Source organism: Trichechus manatus, unplaced genomic scaffold (genome assembly GCF_000243295.1).
Source record: "Trichechus manatus latirostris isolate Lorelei unplaced genomic scaffold, TriManLat1.0 scaffold00008, whole genome shotgun sequence".
NCBI classification, from domain to species: domain Eukaryota; kingdom Metazoa; phylum Chordata; class Mammalia; order Sirenia; family Trichechidae; genus Trichechus; species Trichechus manatus.
The window spans coordinates 19,621,266-19,640,916 of record NW_004443944.1 but is presented as its reverse complement, the minus strand read 5'-3'; the positions used below and the strand labels follow the sequence as shown (position 1 = coordinate 19,640,916).

The window sequence follows — 19,651 nt, the reverse complement described above, 5'->3', positions numbered from 1 at the left end:
TGAAACTTCCTCTGAACCACAGGAAAGGGCTCCACCTCTCACGGGCCTGTAAATATCGGCCTGAAGACCATTCCACGGTGGCTGGAAGCAGGTTCCCTGGAGTGACAAAGACTCTGGGCAGAAACCTGCGTTCAGTGGGCCCAACTGCAGGCTGAGATTTTTTTTCTACAACCAGAGACCAGGAAGATGGACACCTGCCTGGGCCTTAGCCATCAGGCCCAGGGAACGTGCTCAGTTCCTGGCATCTGAAACCCAGCCCAGGAGGCAGGGCCAGGGGTCTAGGGTGCGGCAGGTGTGGGAAGTGCAGTTGGTAATGGACCAGGGGCTGTCTGACAGGGACCTTCCTCGGACCCCGGGCCCTGCCCCCCTCCAGGCCCCTACCCAGGGGTTCTCTGGGAAGACAGGCTCATCCTCCTCTGTGCCTCTGCCCCATCGGTTAATATTCAATAGAAGTTACATTAGGTCCGCGACCCTGCTAATACTGAGCAAACATTTGGAAAACATCATTCCGTGACTGAGCTCGCGCCGGGCGCGATAACGCCCGCCTAACCTTGAGGAGCCTTCTCCACAGCTGCTGACACTAGCCCTTTTATTCTGCCCGCCTCTGCCACTGGCGCCCCGGTGGGTGCGGGCACCTGGCAGGCCCAGCAGCCAAGGGAGGGTGTTGGCAGGCGGGGCCGAGCGCCAACCGGGGTGGAGGAACTGTGCTGTGAGCTGGCACTTCCAGGGTGGCAGGGCAGGGGTGGCCAGTGAGGCCTCAGGAAGAGGCGTCTTCTTACCTCTATTAAGTGTGTGTTTGGGGGCGGGGAGGGGCTCTCTATACTGACTCCTGGGCTCAGTTTGGGGTATTTGACTTCATCTGATTTCTTCCCAGCAGCTGTGTGTGAAATCAGGGGAAAAGTTGAAGAGTTGAAAAGTCAGTGTCCCCTTGAGAAATAGGGTGCTTTTAAGAATTACAGTGTGTCTCATCCAGCTGTGGGTCAGAATCGACTTGACGGCAGTGGGTTTGGTTTTCTCATCCAACTCCTTCTTTCATTCACTCAACAAATATTTACTGAGCACCTACTATGTGCCAGGCACTGTTCTGGACTCTGGGGCTACAGCTGTGAACAAGAGGGATGTGGTTCCTACTTTCTGAAGCTTTCCCTTATATAGAGCCAGGCAGTAAACAAGTGAACAAATAATTCTACATTAAGTGCAAGGAGAAAAATAAAGAAGGGTAAGGTGGCAGAGTGTGAGGGAGGAAATGCCATATTAGACAGGGTATCTTGGAGAAGGTGACGTTTGGTCAGAGCCATGAGTGAAGTGGAGATGCTAACTCATACGGGAAAGAATTCCGGGCAGTGCAAAGGCCCTGAGGGGGAGTGTGCCTGAGGTATTGGAGGAAGATTGTTGTCAGGTGCCATTGAATCAATTTTCGACTCATAGCGACCCCATGTGACAGAGCAGAACTTCCCCATAGGGTTTCCTAGGCTGTAATCTTAATGGAAGCAGATTGACGGGTCTTTCTCCCATGGAGCCGCTGGGTGGGTTCAAACTGCCAAATTTTCAGTTAGCAGCTGAGGACTTAACCGTTGCATCACCAGGGTTCCTTGGAGGAAGAGCAAGGCGGCTGGTGTGGCTAGAGCAGAGGGAATGAGGGGAGGATGTAAGAGGTGAGATGGGAGACGAAGTGGGGCAGGATCTCGGGGGCCTGGTGCTGTAATGAGGAGCTGTGATTTTACTCTATGTAAGGGACACCACCTGAGTTATGTTTTAACACGATCCTTCCGTCTTCTGGGAGTCCCTAGGTGGTGCAAACAGTTAAAGCACTCAACTACTAACTGAAAAGCTGGAGATTTGTGTCCATCCAGAGGTGCCTTGGAAGAAAGACCTGGCAATCTACTTTCAAAAAATCAGCCACTGAAAACAATATGGAGTACAGTTCTGCTCTGACACACATGGGGTCGCCATGAGTTAGAATCAAATGGCAACTGATTTGGTTTGGCTTTTCTGTTTCTGAGGCCAGAAGCAAGGAAACCAGTGAGGAGGGCCTGCCTTAATTCTGGGGAGAGGCCCCAGGGCCCCACTTAGGGTGGGAGCAGAGGAGGTGTCAGCAATTGATCTGTTTTGTTGGGGTTACTGACAGCATTTGCTGGTGGATCCCATGTGCGGTGTGAGCGAAAAAGGAGTCCAGGAAGACGCCCAGGTTTTTGGTCGGAATAAACTTGCCAGTTCCTGCGATAGGAAAGACCACAGAGAACCAGGTTTGGGAGGGAAGCAGGAGTGTTAGAGACGGGGAAACTGAGGCCCAGCAAGAGGATGTGGTTCCCACGAGCACACAGAGAGTGAATTCTGGACAGGAACCCAGGTCTCCTGCTGCTGCCTCCCTCTTTCTAGTTTCAGCAAAGCTTTGTTGCACAGTGAGGCCTCTGGGATTGCAAAGGACGGGGTCTCGGCAGCGGAAGGCCCATCTGACATCTTAGGCCAAGACTGGCCTGAATGGAGGTGGGCAGTGGGGTGAGTGGCCCTGGTGGACAGAGGCCTGGATCCCTGAGTTCCTGGGAGAGAGCCCAGCGGTGGGCCAGAGGGGAATAGCTTTGCATTGCTGTCTCTGAGGAAGTTAGATTAGAACACAGGCAGCTCCTGCTGGTGGATGGGACCTTTGGAGCAGGTGGGGACCTCCTGATCTCCTTGTCCAGGGCTTCTGTCCCAGCGCGCCAAGCCATCTTGGTGTCACCCAGAGTAATTCATTTTGCTTGTTTTACACACTTTCATCTGGAAAGAAAGGGACCCTTTTCTAAAACAGAGCTTGGAATCCTATAATCTAGTCAGATTCTCTCTTCAATGCTCAAGACTCACCTGAAGCCCTCTGCCAAGCCATCACTGTCTCGCATGCCTCCCACAATGGGTTGATCACTCCAGCGGCTGCCCCATTGTGTGTGGGGTAGGGGGGTGCGGAGAGGGGAAGCAGGCTGCTGGTGTCTGGAAACTTCTTCAACAAGCTGAGCTGGAAGTCATCTTCCCTCATTCCCACGTGCTGATCTGAGCTCTTCCCTCTGGACTCTGTCCCCCGGCACTCCCAAATGTGTTTCCTTTGCTCCAAGACAGGCTTGCAGTTATCTCTCTGGGTTGCGCTCTCTCCCCTTGTACCTCACCCACTCTTCGTGGGTCACGGGACCCCTGGCCCCCTGGCCCCCCTCCTCACTGCACTCTCTGCCCCCTCACAGCCGTCCAGAATGAGCGGGACCGGATCAGCACTCGGAGGTCAAGCTATGAGGACAGCAGCCTGCCCTCCATCACTGCGCTCCTGCAGGCCGAAGTCTTGTCTCAGCAGGTACTGGGGTGAACTCCCACCCACCCAGGGACCCCTCACCTGCCCAGGGAACCCCCATACCAAAGAGGAGTCTCACCCACCTCCACCCCTGTTCCCCCAGCCAGGCCCTGGAGCAACAGGTCAAAAGTTCCTCAGATATCTAGAAGGGAAACTGAGTCCAGAAACGGGGCGCTACCAGTGCCTCACAGCCTGTTTTGCAGCAAAGGCAGAACTTGAATGCAGGTTTGGTGCCATGGGGCACTTTATAGTTCATTGTTCTGCCTGCATTTGCAGACCAAGCAGAGTCTTTGCTCTCACTGAGGGCCTGAAATCAGCTTAGCCCTGAGAGGACTGAGTAATGGACAGAGGTGGCAAACAGGCTCAGCCACCCCTCACTGTGTGACCTTGAGCAGGTCACAGCCCCTCTCTAGGCCATAATTTCTTCATCTATCAGATGAGGATGATGTTTGCCCTGCTTCTCCCCTGGGGCCAAGGGGTTCCTTGGAGTTCCAGGGAGCTAGAAGGGGGGGCTGCAGGGGCAGGCAGCAGGGGAAGGCCCAGAGGGAGCCCTCGTCCCTTACATCTGCCTCCTCAGCGTGTCGTCTTCTGCCTGCTCAGTCCCTGAGCTTCCTTCAGAGCTGGGAGGGCGCCCACAGTCCAGCACCCCCTTTTCCAGAGGTAGAGGGGGGTGCTGTGCAAGGGACAGAGAGCATAGGGAGAACTCGGCCATCCTCAGCGTTTTCCTTTGTCTTCCCCAGATCACTTCCCCTGTCTCCGGGATCAACGGTGACATCCGTGCCAAGAAGATTGCCAGCATCTCAGACGTGTGTGAGTCCATGAAGGAGCAACTGCTGGTGCTCGTCGAGTGGGCCAAGTACATCCCAGCTTTCTGCGAGCTCCCCCTGGACGACCAGGTAGGGGAGACAGGGGCAGCGGGCAGTGGGGGGCACAGGGTCCTGCTGGACCACCTTGGGTATAGCCATGGGGGCTGGTTTAATTTTATTTATCACAACATGCACAGTGCTCACGTGTGCCTAGAACTGTTTTAATCATTTCACAAACATTAACTCATTCACTCCCTCGAATGACCCTAGGAGATTGGTGCTATTATTATCCCCATCTTATAGGTGAGGAAACTGGGACACAGAGAGGTTAAGTAACTTGCTCAAGGCTGCACAGCTAGTATCCTGCAGAGCTGGGATTAGAACCCACGCAGGCTTGCACTAAAGTCCAGCCTCCTAACTACTGCACCATTGCAGCTGTCCTGAGACCAGGGGTCAGGAGATTTGAGCTTGAGCCCTGGCTCTAAGACTGTGTGGTCTGGGACAAATTACTTCCTCTCCTGCACCTCAGTTTTCTCATCTGTAAAGTGAGAATGGTAATATCCACTGCAGAGGGTTGTTGGGAGGATTGAGTACATTGCTATTTGAAAAGCACAAAGTCATGTAAGGGAGCATCTACACAGGGCCTGGCCGTCGCTGGCCGTCCTAAACGTTACTGTCTTTCTTGCATTCCACCGAGATGGTTTAGCTCACATTTTATTTCTCAAAGTGCATTCTTTGGAATACCAAAATGTTCCAGGGAAAAAAGGGTGCTGGACTGGGGCAGTCTGGAAACAGATGCGTTTCTGAGATCCTGGATGTTATAGCTCCTGCACAGAGCAACCACTAGGCCTCTGCAGACATTCTCTCTATCTGGAAAAGGGGAGCTGGCCTGGACCACCTTCCTGGCTCTGAAGGCAACTCAGGGGCACCAATGAACAGACAGCCCAGAAACCAGCTCCTGGTGTGTTAGCTTATATATTTTGCATATTTGCACAAGAGATTTACAATGCATAGCAGCATATTAAAGTTTCCGAGAAGTCCTACTGTCAAGGCAGCTGTTGAACTTTGGGGAACCCAGGGCTTCCCAAACTCCTTTGGCCCCCAGACTCTGCCAGAACACCTAGCAATATCCCACTCTGGGGCACACTTTGGGAAATAAAATGTGAGCTAGACCATCTTGGTGGAATGCAAGAAAGACAGTAACATTTAGAACGGCCAGCGACGGCCAGGCCCTGTGTAGATGCTCCCTTACATGACTTTGTGCTTTTCAAATAGCAATGTACTCAATCCTCCCAACCATGCAAACGCTGGTTGGCTGGTCCTGGCCTCTCAAGGGCTGGGCCCTAGGCACCCTTGCACAGATTCTTCCCCCTTTAGGAGAGATGGCAGGGCAGGGATTTTGGCCAAGCTGCCCCTGCCCTCTCCCCTGCTACTCCTGCTCTGGCCCCGGTCCCCTCTGCTGGAGAGTCTACATTAATGTTTAATCCCTTCTGTTCCTTCCCAGGGGCTTAGCAGGGCAACAAGACACCCCTAAGCTGAACAATTGTTAACCTCGATTTCCCACCCAAACCTCCCTGGCTGAGGCTCAGAGCATTCTCAGAGAGCAGTGATGGGTAGCCAGTAACGTGGGACAATCATTAAACCCCCCGACCTGCCTGCCCACCTCCAGAACAGCCACCACGTCAGGGGGCTGAACCTGGAACCAGGAGGTTCCTGGATCTCCACTCTTGGACCAAAAGGAGCCCACCTTGCCCAGGATGGGCAGGAAACACCTGGAGACTAGGAGTCGTTGTCCTCTAAAGGACACCCCAAGTCTGTCAATGGTGCCCCAGGAACCAGCTCTAAGTTTGTTCGCTTGTTGGTTTGTTTTGGACATCAATCCATAGAAAGCTAGAAGTTTGGGTACAGTTGGACAAGGGGACTGAGGCTTTGAAGGGAAAGAGATTTGCCCACAGTCACAGAGCAAGCTAACCACCGAGCTGGGATTCTAGTGCAGGCCTTCTGCCTCGAGAGCCTCTGGGGGTAAACCCCTAGCCCAGAGTCTGGCACCTGGTGATGCTCAGCAAACATCCTTTGCCTCCCTTTGTCCTGGTCATGGAAAGTGTTTCTCAATTCTCTTCTTTTTCTGTCATCCTCACAAGGTTTTAACTATGGGGGAATAAAAGAGGTAAGGACAGACGGCCGCCCAGGAGGGGCCAGATATGGGGAGAAAGTCAAGAAGTTTGTTCATTCATCCATACACTCACCCATTCATTCATTCTTTTATAACAAACATTTATTGAAGGCTTACTATGTGCCAGGTATCATTCAAGCCTTAGAGAGGCCTTCTCTGACCTTGGCATCTAATGTAACCCCTCTCGCCCCAGTGTTCTCTATCACACCACCCTCACCTCCCTCCCTCCCTCTTTCATCCCTTTCTCCTTTCTCTCCTTCCTCCCTCCCTCTCTCCCTCCCTCCCTTCCTGCCTTCCTTCTTTCCTTCCTCCCTCCCTCTCTCTCTTTGCCTCCCTTCCTACCTCCCCTCCTCTCCTTTTCTGCCTGCCTTTGTAGCTCTATAACCCTCTGTCTTATTTATTTATTTGTTTTCTACGTTATTGTCTGTTGCACCCCTCCCCATTAGAATGTAAGCTCTGTCAAGCTACATACCTTGTGACTTTGTCTCTCTTATTTACCTTTGTGTCCCTGAATGCGACACTTAGTAGACACTTAACGTTTGATGACTGAAAGAATGAACAATTAAATAAATTAATGAACAAAAGCATTTTACCTTCTATTTTGGCCTGCTAAAAAAACTCTGAATTCCTTAACCTAGCTTGCAGATAAGATCTTTGAGGCTACCAGCCTGCTACTACTGTTGACCAGCCCATCCTTTGGTCTTCATGCAAACACTAAAGCAAAGGGTTCTGAAAGGGCAGGTGATGTCCTGTGAACTGGCTGGGACCCCATCTTGGAGTTCAGTCTTCACAGGCTGCCTTGTCCTCCCTGCAGGGAAGGGGTCTATCAAACTGACCCCTGCCAAGAACCAGTGTTCGCACCTTTGCCTTGGAAAGGGCCATCCCTGAGAACCAATATCCACATCCAAATTCTCGTAACTCTCTCTGAATCTTAGAATCCTACAATATCGTGCAGCAGATGCCCTGGAGCTATGATTTCCCAAACACAAGTGCACAGTAGAATCAACTGGCAAGCTTGTTCAAGCAGATTCCCAGGCCCCACCTTATGCATATAGACTCAGAATCTCTGGTAGTAGGGACTAAGAATCTGTTTTTATAATGAACCCTTCCTAGTTCTCTGTAGTTGGTGCATTGGTAGGAGTGCAGGACCCACAGTTTTAGAACTTCGGGGGGTCATGGACCCTTCTGAGAACCTGATGAAAGCCTTTGAGCCTCTGCTCAAAGGAAGGTTGCGTCCAGTTTCACCAGGAACGCAGATACGGTGGTTGGGAGAGGAGCAGCAGCTGCCCAAGGACACTGCACGACAAGGGCGGGGTCAGCACGAGGTCTGGCTCTGAGCTACCTGTCCTTGCCCCTCCCGGGTTTCTTCTGGGGCTTTGCTGGATCTTCCGCAGGTCCCTGGTTATCAGTTAGGAGAGAAAGCAGCAGTGCTGTGACACCCACTTTAGAGTTTGGGCAGGAACAGGCAGAGGAGAGCATTTAGCTGACATACCAGGGTGCTGAGCTGCCAGGAGTGCCTTCCCAGGGGTGCAGACGCCAGATGCTATCCCTTCTCTCTTCCAGGTGGCCCTGCTCAGAGCCCATGCTGGCGAGCACCTGCTACTCGGAGCCACCAAGAGATCTATGGTGTTCAAGGACGTGCTGCTCCTAGGTGAGGAGTCTGCCTGCCCCCGCCAGGGCTCTGAGAGGGCACAGGCAGCGAGGCAGACGCCCAGGCAGGGGCGATTTCCAGGGTGGCAGGCAGGGGCTGGGGAGGCAGATCAGGAACAGCCCTGTCCTCAGGCTTGCGAATGGAGGACTCCAGGACTCACTTCTCAACTGGATACCCCGCTAAGACGCAAGGAATTAAAGTTTCCCAGCATTAAAGTTAAGAAGGCCTGGAGGCACAACAGTTAAGAAGTACTGTGCTGCTTACCAAAAGGTTGGTGGTTCGAACCCACCCAGAGGCTCCATGGGAGAAAGACCTGGCAATCTGCTCCTGTAAAGATTACAGCCAATAAAACCCTATGGGGCAGTTCTACTCTGTCACATGGAGCCAAAAATCGGCTCATCAGCACCTAACAACACTAACAGCATTAAAGTTAGAGCACAGTCAGGGTTATCCCTGAATTACCTGTGCATTCTGATGTGCTTTCTAGAGTAGGAGCAAGAGGCGTTTGAGCAACACAAACTCCTGGCCCATGTCACCTGTGCCTCACGGCATGTTTATTTACTATTGTAAATGCTTATGTAAGGCACACTATGTGCCGGGTCCCATTCTAAGGACTTTACAAACATTAACTCATTTAATACCATAACCCTGTAAGGTAAGTGCTATTATTTATCTGCATTTTACAGATGAGAAAACTGAGGCACAGAGAGGTTAAGTAATTTATCCAGAGACGCCCGGCTGTAAGTGGAAAAGCCAGGCTTCATCCTGGGCAGTCCAGCTCCAGAACCTGAGCCCTTAATCTTTTTGCTTTCATGTCTCCTCCCAAGTGGCCCTTGGTCTTGTGAGTTGTGTTGGGGAATGGAGATTGGGTAATGCGAAAGGGGTCTTGAAAGCAGGCTCCAGCCCCAGCCGATTGACTTCAGGCATCTCAGCCCCTTAATCGGGCTTTAGCTTCCTCATCTGTAAAATGGGCATGAAAGTTCCTGTGGAACCCTCTTCCTGTGGTGCTGGCTAATTGCCAACTGCAAAGGCCCACCTAGGCTCAAAATAGGGGCAAGTGGTAAACCCCAGGGTGACTATCCCATCCCCCCTCCCTCCCAACCCGCCCAGGCAATGACTATATCATCCCCCGGCACTGCCCGGAGCTGGCGGAGATGAGCCGCGTGTCCATGCGCATCCTGGACGAGCTGGTGCTGCCCTTCCAGGAGCTGCAGATCGATGACAATGAGTACGCCTGCCTCAAAGCCATCATCTTCTTCGACCCAGGTACAGTCCACACCTCCCACTGGTGGCCAAACCCTCTGCCAGGCTTCTCTTACTGGGTTACGAACACCGAGTTCACAACCTCGTTTCATCATTACGACCACTGAGAGAGATTGTTTTCATTACCCCCATTTAACAGATGAGGAAAATTGAGGCTCAAAGGGACGGAATGACTTGACCGTTTACACACACTCCAAAGGCCTGGTTTTATTCTTTCCTTCCTTCCCTCCCGCCCCCTTTCCTTTTCTCCCTCTGTGCTATTTTCCTCCCCCCACCCCTTCCTTTCATCTTTTCTTCTTCAAAAAAATTTATCAAAATAATATCTACACATACTTAAAAATGCAAATAGTCCCCCCCCCCCCGTGCCACTTTTCCAGCTGGAAGCCTCTTCCCCAGGGGAAACCACTTCTAATACTTTTAACTGTTTTCCCGGTAGTTACCACTTCAGCTCTAAGCAAAATGCTAAGCCTTCTTTTTTCCCATTTTAGACTGTATTTTCCCCCTATGTTAGTTGAGGATTTCACTCTCTCACCATTCCCATCTTTTCTCCCCCATCCTCCCAATATATTTTTTATTGCTATTTAGCATCTCTGTTGATTACCTTTGTAACTTTAAGTTATGCACTTAGGCCTTCGTTTCCTGTCCTATCCACTGTAGACAGTGTCTCCCGACTCCTCACTTAGCAGGATGAAGATGTTACATCCCTACCCTTTCCTTCAGCTCTCGGCTCTCTCCACCTGTTCCATCCACAGACTTTGGTCATCTGCATTTTTGAGAATGCAGTTATATGCTTACGTCTTTGTGCAAAGCCTGATTTCATTTCCCAGTGTCAAGGTGCCTCAGCCCAGTAAGCTTGCTTGCTTCCTTTCCTTCATTCATGTTAGAAAGAACCTACTGTGTGCCAGGCACTGCCCTGTATGCTCAGGCCCTGTCTGCCGGGAGATCACCTCTAGTGATGATAGTAATGAAGGGGAAGATAAAACTAGTTACCCTTGAGTCGACGCCAACTCATGGTGACCCTGTGTCTGTCAGAGTAGGACTATGCTCCATAGGGTTTTCAATGACATTTTTCAGAAGTAGATTTCCAGGTCTTCCTTCTGAGGTGCCTCTGGATGGACTTGAAACTCCACTCTTTCATTTAGCAGCTGAGCACGTTCACCATTTGCACCACCCAGGGACTCTTAAGGGGAAGATGACCATCATTTATTGAGTGCTCATTAAGACACCATTCTAGACACTTTATGTGGATTATCTCTTACTACTTATAACATAGTACCTGTGAGATATGTACTATCATTATACCCATTTTGCAGATAAGGAAACTGAAGCATAGGAAGGTTGATTAGCTTGCCCAAGATAACATAACCAGGAAGTAGTACAGCTTGCATTTGAATCTCAGACTATTTAGCTCTCAAGCCCATGTTCTTACCACCACATGCTATTCCCTAACTCCTGGACAGTGAGATTTCTAGCCTAGTTCCATTGAGAGCGGAACCGTGGTGGCACAGTGGTTAAGAGCTCAGCTGCTAACCAAAAGGTCGGTGGTTTGAATCCACCAGCCGCTCTTTGAAAACCCTAAGAGGCAGTTCTCCTCTGTCCTGTAGCATCGCTGTGAGTCATAATTGACTTAACGGCAACAGGTTTGGTTTGGTTGGTCCATTGAGAGTGTGACCCAGGCTGTGTCCACTGCAGTGCTTTGCCCAGGGCTGGGCAGATGGTAATTGCTGGGTAGACTGGGCAGGGTTACCAATCCTGAGTCAGAGTCAGCAACCTAGGTCGGAGGTGCAGGGGGCCTAGTTCAGGGTCTGGCATGTAGTAAACCCACCCATTGCCATCCAGTCAATTCTGACTCATAGGGACCCTATAGAACCGAGTAGAACTGCCTCATAGTGTTTCCAAGGCTATAATCTTTACGGAAGCAGGCTGCCACATCTTTCTCCTGCGGAGAGGCTGGTAGGTTCAAAATGCTGACCTTTCAGGTAGCAGCCAAGCACTTAACCACTGTGCCACCACGGCTCCTTTGGCACGTAGTAGGTGCTCATAAATGTTGGTAGCTGATGAAAAATGCACAAACACTGTTCAGTGGAGAGAGCCTTGGGCTGAAAGTGTGGGTGAAATTCTCTTTCTACCAGGTACTTTGTTTATTAAAGGGGGAATAAAAGCATTGCCTTCATGAAGGTTGAGGCAAAGCATTGGATGACTACTGAGTCCCCTTCTAGAATTTATTCATTGAATTTTTCATTCTTCCATCCTTTCACTTATCTACACATTCCTTCATCCACTCACCTATTAAACAAACATTGACTACTCATGGTGTTATCCCTGCCCTGCTGCGCTCAGTCTGGTGGAAGAGACACTTACATCCTGTATGGTCACTAGTGATGGCAAGAACCACAGCACTGTAGGGTCTTAGAGGACGCTCATAACACAGACTTGGGAGAGTGGAGAAGAGCAGGCTTCCTGGAGGATCTCAACTCTAAGCTGAGATCCCAAGGTGATGGGAGGCAGGAGCCAGGTGAGGGGGCAGAGAAGGAAAGACTATTCCAATGTAACAGAAGCAGCGTATGCTGAGGTCCGGAAGGTGGGACCTTAGCTGCGGGATCTACCAGTAACTGGCTGTGTGAGCCGGGGCAAGTGTTTTCCTTGCTCCATGCCTCAGTTTTCCCCTGTGTAAAATGAGGAGATTGCTAGGCGCTCTCTTGAGTGTGTTCCTGAATCCTGTCTCTCCAGTTCAACCCCTTATCACTCAGTTCTGCATTATAGGAAATGTGGTAGAAACCTTTTTCCGTCTGAGTCCAGGAAGCCACAATTTGTGCGAGTGTACCCTGGTGGTTGAAGACCCTGAACCCTCATCCCAGGCCTGCCAAGGACTTGCTATGTGACCTTGGGCCCCACAAGTCAGGGAGACATTCCCCAGGGGAGGTCTGGTCCTGACTCCCCAGATGCTCTAGCTGGTCCCCATTGCCCTCCCTTGTACACTTCTTCTGGTTGCAGATGCCAAGGGGCTGAGCGATCCAGGCAAGATCAAGAGGCTTCGTTCCCAGGTACAGGTGAGCCTGGAGGACTACATCAACGACCGCCAGTATGACTCACGTGGCCGCTTTGGTGAGCTGCTGCTGCTGCTGCCCACGCTGCAGAGCATCACCTGGCAGATGATTGAGCAGATCCAGTTCATCAAGCTTTTTGGCATGGCCAAGATCGACAACCTGCTGCAGGAGATGCTTCTGGGAGGTCCATGCCAGCCGCAGGAGGGGCTGAGAGGTGGGCAACAGGGGCAGAAGACAAGCTTGATGCAGACCTGGGCTCACCTCCCAGCTCCATTGCCTCCTCACTGGGTAGCTTTAGGCAAGCCACTTAAGCTGTCTAAGCCTCAGTTTCCTCATTTGGAAAATGGGGACAAGGATCCATTTGTTCAGGCACTGAGGGTCTAACATTGCCAGTTTCTGTTCTGAGTGCTGAAGATTGAGCAGAGAACAAGATCTCTGCCCTCCTGGAGGTTGTGTGTATGTGTGGTGTGTGTGTGTATAAGGGCTGGTGGGAATAGACAGTAACAAGTATATAATAAGCAAGCTAACTACGGATTTTGAAATGCGCAGGTAATATGAGAGAGGGTAACTGAAAAGGGGCCTCTTTAGATAGATTGGCCAAGGGAGATCTTTCTGAAGTGGTGACTTTTGTTCTAAGACATGATGGATGAAAGGATATAGAACATTCCAAGGAGAAGTAACTAGTGCAAAGGCTCTGAGGCAGGAAAGGTTTGCATGTTGAGAAAGAAGGACAAGGCTGTGAGATGGGAGGAGTTATGAGACAACGATGGAAATTTGACAAAAACTAAATCATAAACATACAGGCTTGTAGGCTGTGGTCAAAAATTTGGATTTTTATTCTTATTGTAGCAATTGTAAAGCAAGTGACAGTTAGACTAATGTTTTGAACAAATCACTCTGACTGTTGGGTAAAGAGTGGATTTCAGGGAGGCAAGAGTGGAGGCAGGAGATCTTTAGAACGTTACTGTCATTGACCAGGTGAAGGACGATGGAGGTTTGGACTAAGGCATGACTGTGGAAATGGAGCAGCTTAAATAAGTTTGATAACGTATTTGAGGGAGAAGCCACAGGATTTGTGGATTGATTGGATGTGGGGAGTGAGGGGAAGGGGAAGAATCAAGGATGACACCTAGAATTTTGCTAGAGTGACAGGAATGACGGTGGAGTTATTTACTGAGATGGGGAAGATTGAGCTATGGTGGTGGTGGTGTGAGGGGGTGGACCAAGAGATCCATTATGGACTTTAGTTAAGCTTGGGATGACATCCAAGTTGAGTTGTCAAGTTGAGTTATATTAGATATCCAAGTTGAGTTATCAAGGAGGTAGTTGGGTGTATGAATCTGTTGTTCAAACAAAAGCTCAAAGTTCAGAGTGAAAGGCAGCTCCATGGTTTTCCAGTGTTCAGGAGGCAGGAGAAAAGGAAGCGCCACTGAAGGAGACTGAGGAAGACTAACCAGAGGGATAGGAGAAAAACTAGGAAAGTGTGGTATTTCAGAATCCACGAGAAGAGCGCGTTTTAAGGAGGAGGGGGCATTTAATACTGTTAAATGCTGGAGAGAGAGAGATCTACTGGATTTGGCAACATGGAGGCTCTTGGTAATTTTGTTAAGAGCAGATTCAGAGCACTATGGGAATGGAAACCAGACTTAGAGTGTTCCAAAATGTGTGAGTGTGTGACTGTGAAAGTGCAGAAGTGGAGATAGTGAGTGTAGACAATCCTTTGGGTCTATTTTACTATGAAAGGAAGCTATGAGGGCGTTAAGGATGATTACAAGGGAAGAATTATAATGGTGGACCATGGAATCTAGGCTGAATTAAAAGAGGAATGAAGATGGGGTGATAGATGTGTAAAGTCGGGTCAGTGACTTGACAGTCTCAACAGGTTTGAAGAATTTCTTCAGTGATGGTACTAGATTAAGTGAGCTAGAAGGATAGGAGATAAAATCAAAGCAAAGATGCTTGAACCTGAAATTTTAGAGGTGATGCGGTTACTGGGGACGACATGGCACAGGACAGGATTTCTCAACCTCAACACTGTTGACATTTGGGCCTGGATGATTCTTTGTTGTGGGGACTGTCCTGTGCATTGTGGGATGTTTATCAGCCTCCCTGGCCTCCTCCCACTAGATACCAGTAGTATACCCCAGTTGTGGCAACCAAAAATGTCTCCATATGTTGCCAAATGCCCCCTGGGGGGAGGAAATGACAAAATCACCCCTAGTTGAGAACCACTGCTCTACGGTGTGGCCATGGGAATAGATGGCAGAGATGAAGCCCAGGAAAAGATACATTCAAGCTGAGAGGGCAGGGTGCCAGGTGGGTCTATACATATGCATCTTGAAGTAGCCAGAGAGATGGAAGAAGCAGGGATGAAGAAGACAGTGAGCTAGAGACTGAGTAGGAGGTAGAGATTACCACGGAGAGTTCTCAGATGGTCCTGTCAAATGACATGACATGAGCATCAAAGGAGCTGGAAGAGAAGATGTTTGGAAATGGTCATACAGAGGTAGAAATCTTCACCTTGACCTCACCTTCTAGTTTTCCTTCATTCAATGTATACTGAGTACTTGTTGCGTGCCAGGCACATAGGGGGCTTACCAGTGAACAGGATGTAGAAAAACCCTACCCTCTTGGAACTTAAATTAGACAAATCATCACCTGAACAATGAATGTATAATTACATTGATTATAACTGTTCTGATGGAAGAAGATGGGATTTGATGAGAATATAATTGGATTGGGGTGAGACAGAGCCTCTCTGAGGAAGTCACATCTGATCCCTTTATTGGCAGAGAAGTGGATGGACCAGAGATTTACAGAGGAATGAACAACAGAGTTTGGTAATGGGTGGGTATGGAGATGAGTTAAGGATTGTGCCAGGTGTGTCGCCTGAGCACCTGGGTAATCTTGCTGCCACTTGGTGCCCAAGTCCTCCCCATGGAATAGGAATGCCAGGGTTGGCAGAATGAGACCTCACTCTCTTTGGCTCTTTCTTGGTCCAGAATTTGGGCATTCTTTGAGCCCCACCAGCTTCCCCATTCCCATCAAAGCCTCATTGAGTATCTGGGCACAATTATTACTATCCATAATTCCATTACTATCATTGTCATATTTGTGTTTGGAGACCATTTGAATAAGGGTGAATGGGAAGTGGAGAGGGTATGACCCGTGGCTTCAGTCTCAAGAGTGGGTGTGGTACAGCACGGTGGTTTCTGTTCTCCCAGAAACCCAATAAGGGAAGTCCCTCCTGAAGGTTCCCAACAATCTCATCTGTAACCTAACAACCTTGGTGGTTGGAAAGGGAACTGTGGGTGCCACAGTGGAACCAGCACAAGTGTCAGCATTTTACAGGCTCCAAAGTGTTTTAACATATGGCAGGGTTTCTCAACCATGGACTATTGGCATTTGGGGTTAGATAATTCGTTGCTGTGGGGACTTTCATGTACACTGTAGGATGTTTAGCAGCATCCCTGGTCTCCACCCACTAGATACTAGTAGCATCTCCCTGCCCCACCCCCATCCCCAATTGTGACGGACAAAAATGTCTCCAGACATTACCAAGTATCCCCTGAGGGGGCAAAATTGCCACCAGTAGAGAATAGCTGTCATATGATAACTCATTTAATTCTCACTTCAACTTCTGAATATGGGGTTATGATGAACCAGTTGTCGCTGAGATTAGGATCAGGAGCTTGTGCTCTGTTACCAGGTAAACTTGGGCAGGAAAATTAATCTCTCCGTGCCCTGTTACCTCATCTGTAAAATGGGATAGTAATGGTATCCACCCTATAGGGTTGTTGTGAGAATCAAATTATTTAAAACACAAAAAGCTCTGTACAACAGTGCCTGGCACGTGATAGGTATTCAATAGTTGTCAGCTATTATTGAAACAGGTGTACTTTAGAGGCCTCTGCCAGCCCTAAAATTCCATTACTATCATTGCCTTATTTGTGGACATGGCCTATTACCAAATCACATTCTGGATGATATTATTACTCCCTGATACATTTTTTGAGCAGTTACTGGATTCCAGACACTTTGCTAGACCCTTAAGGAAAAAAGAATAATGCACCTATAATAGTAATGCCCATAGACAGAGAAAGTGGCTTGTCCCCAAAAATAGGTTACAGATAAATTACTTTAGGAATTCAGGAGGAGAGATTTACTTCCAACTGGAGTGGGGAGAATCAGGAGAGGTTTCCTAAAGGAGAAAATATCTGAGCTGAGATTTGGACTTGTGGGTGGGGGGTGGGGGAGGGAAGGAATCGCTAATGGAAGCAACAGCATGAGCAAGAGCATAGAGATACGAAAGTAAAGGGAACACATAGATGCTATAAGTAGGGCCATTTGGCTGGAGCAAAGGTGTGAGAGACGAGGCTGAAAGGTTAGTTGGGACCAAATGGTTGAAGGCCTTGGATGCCAAGGAGCTTTGAGAGCCACTGATTAAATCCATTATAGTACTACGCAATCAATACGCTACTGATTATAATATTTAAATAATCTCAGAGCTTTCTTATATACTCCTTGTTCCTTTCAAATCACTTTGCTCTCTTGGTTTGTTGGACCTTCTCTATGGTTAGGAATGGTAGACCCCAGTTTACTGGGATAAGTAATAAGTACCCAGTAGGCACTGTCAGTGACGGATGGGCAGGTTGATTGCCCATACCTGAGGAAGATGATGCCTCAAGGTCTATGGTTCTCGTCCCAGATCCTCCATTCTAATTGAGCCCCCTCTTCACCTGCAGGGTCCTCCAATGATGCACCCCATGCCCACCACCCCCTCCACCCTCATCTGATGCAGGAACACATGGGCACTAATGTCATTGTTGCCAACACGATGCCTGCTCATCTCAGCAATGGCCAGATGTGTGAGTGGCCCCGTCCCAGGGGGCAGGCAGGTGGGCAATCTGGGGATCTAAACAGCAAGGGGTGAGGATGGGACCTAAGAGAGGAGGCAGGACAAGGTTGGGTCTAGAAGATGGGAACCAGGATACATCAATGCTCTGTGCTCCAGGGTAGGGAATGAGGGATGAGGTTGCCCATTTGTTAAGGCTGTTTATTCACTGAGGTTCTCCACTGAGGTGACTGAATCTCTACTCAATAAATCTGTCCTTGGGATGAGGCAACCCACTGGGTGAGGTTGCTGCTGTATGAGGATGTTCACTGGATGAGAATTCCATTAGGAGCTATTGTCCACGAGGTAAAATTGTTCATTGAAGTAAGGCTGCCCAACTGGGTAAGACTATCCATGAGACAAATGGGTAAGACTATTCATTGGGTGAGGATATTCACTGGGCTAGACTGTTCTCTTAGGTAAAATCTCAGAAGAGTGAGTTTGTTATTGGGTAAAATTCTTCAAAGAGTAAGATTATCATTGGGATGAGGTGGTCCACTGAAATGAGATTTCATTTCATTGAGATTGTTCTTTGAGAAAGTTGTCCATTGAATGATGTTGTCCTGGGGATAACATTGTCCACTGAGGTGAAGTTGTATAATTGGATCAAAGTTACTCTCTAATGGGGAAAGGCCAATTAGTTTCTGTTGCTAATCTCTTAAATATCAAAGAAATGGTATTTTCGGAGACAGTTAGCCAGACCCTTGAGTCTCATTTATTGTTGCTCCGTCTCCAAAGAAAGAGTATCCCTATCACATGTCGCATTGCCCTTGGGAAGAGTGAAAGTTGGGCCCTGGGAGAAGCAGGCCAAGTCCCCATCTCAGATGGTGGAGGGCATGGGGGTTGGTAAGGCTTGAATGAAAGGCTGTGGCCACAGAATCTGTCCCAGCCACAGCCTTCCATACCTCAGGGAATTAATCTTTATGACCTGTGACTCATAAAAGTTTCAAGTGGTAGGAGATTTTAGGAGTTATCACTTTAAGTCTCTCATTCTACGGATGAAGAAACTAAGTCTAGAGAGGGAAAAGAACTATCTTAAGGCTCTTAATTTGCTTCCCCAAAGATCTGGAATTCTGAGCAGCTCCTGTCTCTTTGTCCCTCCAGCCACCCCTGAGACTCCACAGCCCTCACCGCCAGGTGGCTCAGGGTCTGAGCCCTACAAGCTCCTGCCAGGAGCCATTGCCACAATTGTCAAGCCCCCCTCTGCCATCCCCCAGCCAACGATTACCAAGCAAGAAGTCATCTAGCAAGCCGCTGGGGGTCGGGGGCTCTGCTAGCTCCCCCCAGCCCCCTCAAAGAGCGCCTGATGATCACTTGATCACAGCCAAAGAAGGCATGACAACAAGGCCAGTCCCAGAGCAGTAATGGAAAGGGCAAAGGGCCCGAGGACTTGGGCCGAGGTGTTCATCCCATTGCCACCCTTCACCCTCTGCTCTGGATGATGGGGCTTTGACTTGGGGAGACCATGGCTGGAAAGTCCTTAGCTGCCTTGAACAGCTTCTCTCATGCTGAAGCCACTGCCTTCACCTTCATCCGTATGCACCCCCAATTTCTTCACCATAAAAGGACAGCTGTCTGGAAACAATATGGAACCTTCCTTAAACATAGCTCCTGTCTCCCTCAGCCTCTCTTAGTACTGGCCATAGTGTCCAGACACAGAGCCCTTTGAGCCTGGGTCGGATTGCGGCACCTTTCATCTCCCAGTTCTGCCACCCCAACCTCAAATGTTCCTCCCGTCCACTGTCACCATCCTTAACCAGTAGCTATCAAGTTGATTCTGACTCATGCAACCCCATGTGTGTCAGAGTAGAACTATGCTCCACAGAGTTTTCAATGGCTGGTTTTTCAGAAGTAGGTCACCAGCCCTTTCTTTCAAGGCACTCTGGGTGGACTTGAACCTCCAACCTTTCAGCTAGCCACCGAGCGCATTAACTGTTTGCACCACCCAGGGATCCTATTTTTTCTGAAGCCACCTCTTCAGAAGCTGAAGAAGACTCCTAAACAATTCCCCTAGTCATTCCAGGAACATTTTAAACACTGGGGCCAGGCACAGCGTAAGAGACTGTTGAGAAGGAAGACACGGTTCCTCCTCTAATTCCACCTCACTTCCCTTCTTCAAGGACTTGAGAGGGTGTTTGGAGTCATGATCCCTATAGGCTTTCAACAAAGAGAGAACCATCCAAGGTTGACCACTGCAACAGGAATGTGGAGGGAGGGCTGGAGTGTCAGAGAGATCATCCAGAAAGAGGCAGACTGTGTGCAAGGCCTTGAAGGGAGGGTAGGATTAGGGCCTGTGGAGCAGGTGAAACAGGACATTCCACGTGAGGGGAAACCACCTGGGCAAACGCCGGAGGTCACAAGAATGGTGTCAGAGGAAGGTGGTGAAGAGACCAGGCTGTCTGGAGCAGAGAAGGCCTACTGGAGAGCATGGTGGCCTTGAATGCCAGACTGAAGCCTTTAGACTTGGTTCCCTAGGCTATGAATAGCTGAGCTAGTTCTCAGAA

General features: G+C 49.5%; 1 protein-coding gene across 4 annotated transcripts in view; it reads left to right on the top strand.

The window, feature by feature from the left end:
• Positions 1-18,900, top strand: part of HNF4A (hepatocyte nuclear factor 4 alpha) — a 69,420-nt gene extending 50,520 nt beyond the window's left edge. For 2 of the 4 annotated variants that reach the window (XM_012558540.1, XM_004370323.1), the window contains 7 exons: positions 3,210-3,316; positions 4,054-4,209; positions 7,856-7,943; positions 9,054-9,209; positions 12,201-12,437; positions 16,999-17,121; positions 18,252-18,900. In XM_012558540.1, the coding sequence (XP_012413994.1) occupies positions 3,210-3,316; positions 4,054-4,209; positions 7,856-7,943; positions 9,054-9,209; positions 12,201-12,437; positions 16,999-17,121; positions 18,252-18,394 (1,010 nt within the window). In that variant the 3' untranslated portion in view covers positions 18,395-18,900. Of the gene's footprint in view, positions 1-3,209; positions 3,317-4,053; positions 4,210-7,855; positions 7,944-9,053; positions 9,210-12,200; positions 12,438-16,998; positions 17,152-18,251 lie in introns of all 4 variants that reach the window. The other 2 variants (XM_012558537.1, XM_004370322.1) reach the window with 1 other exon arrangement.
• The last annotated feature ends 751 nt before the right edge of the window (positions 18,901-19,651 follow it).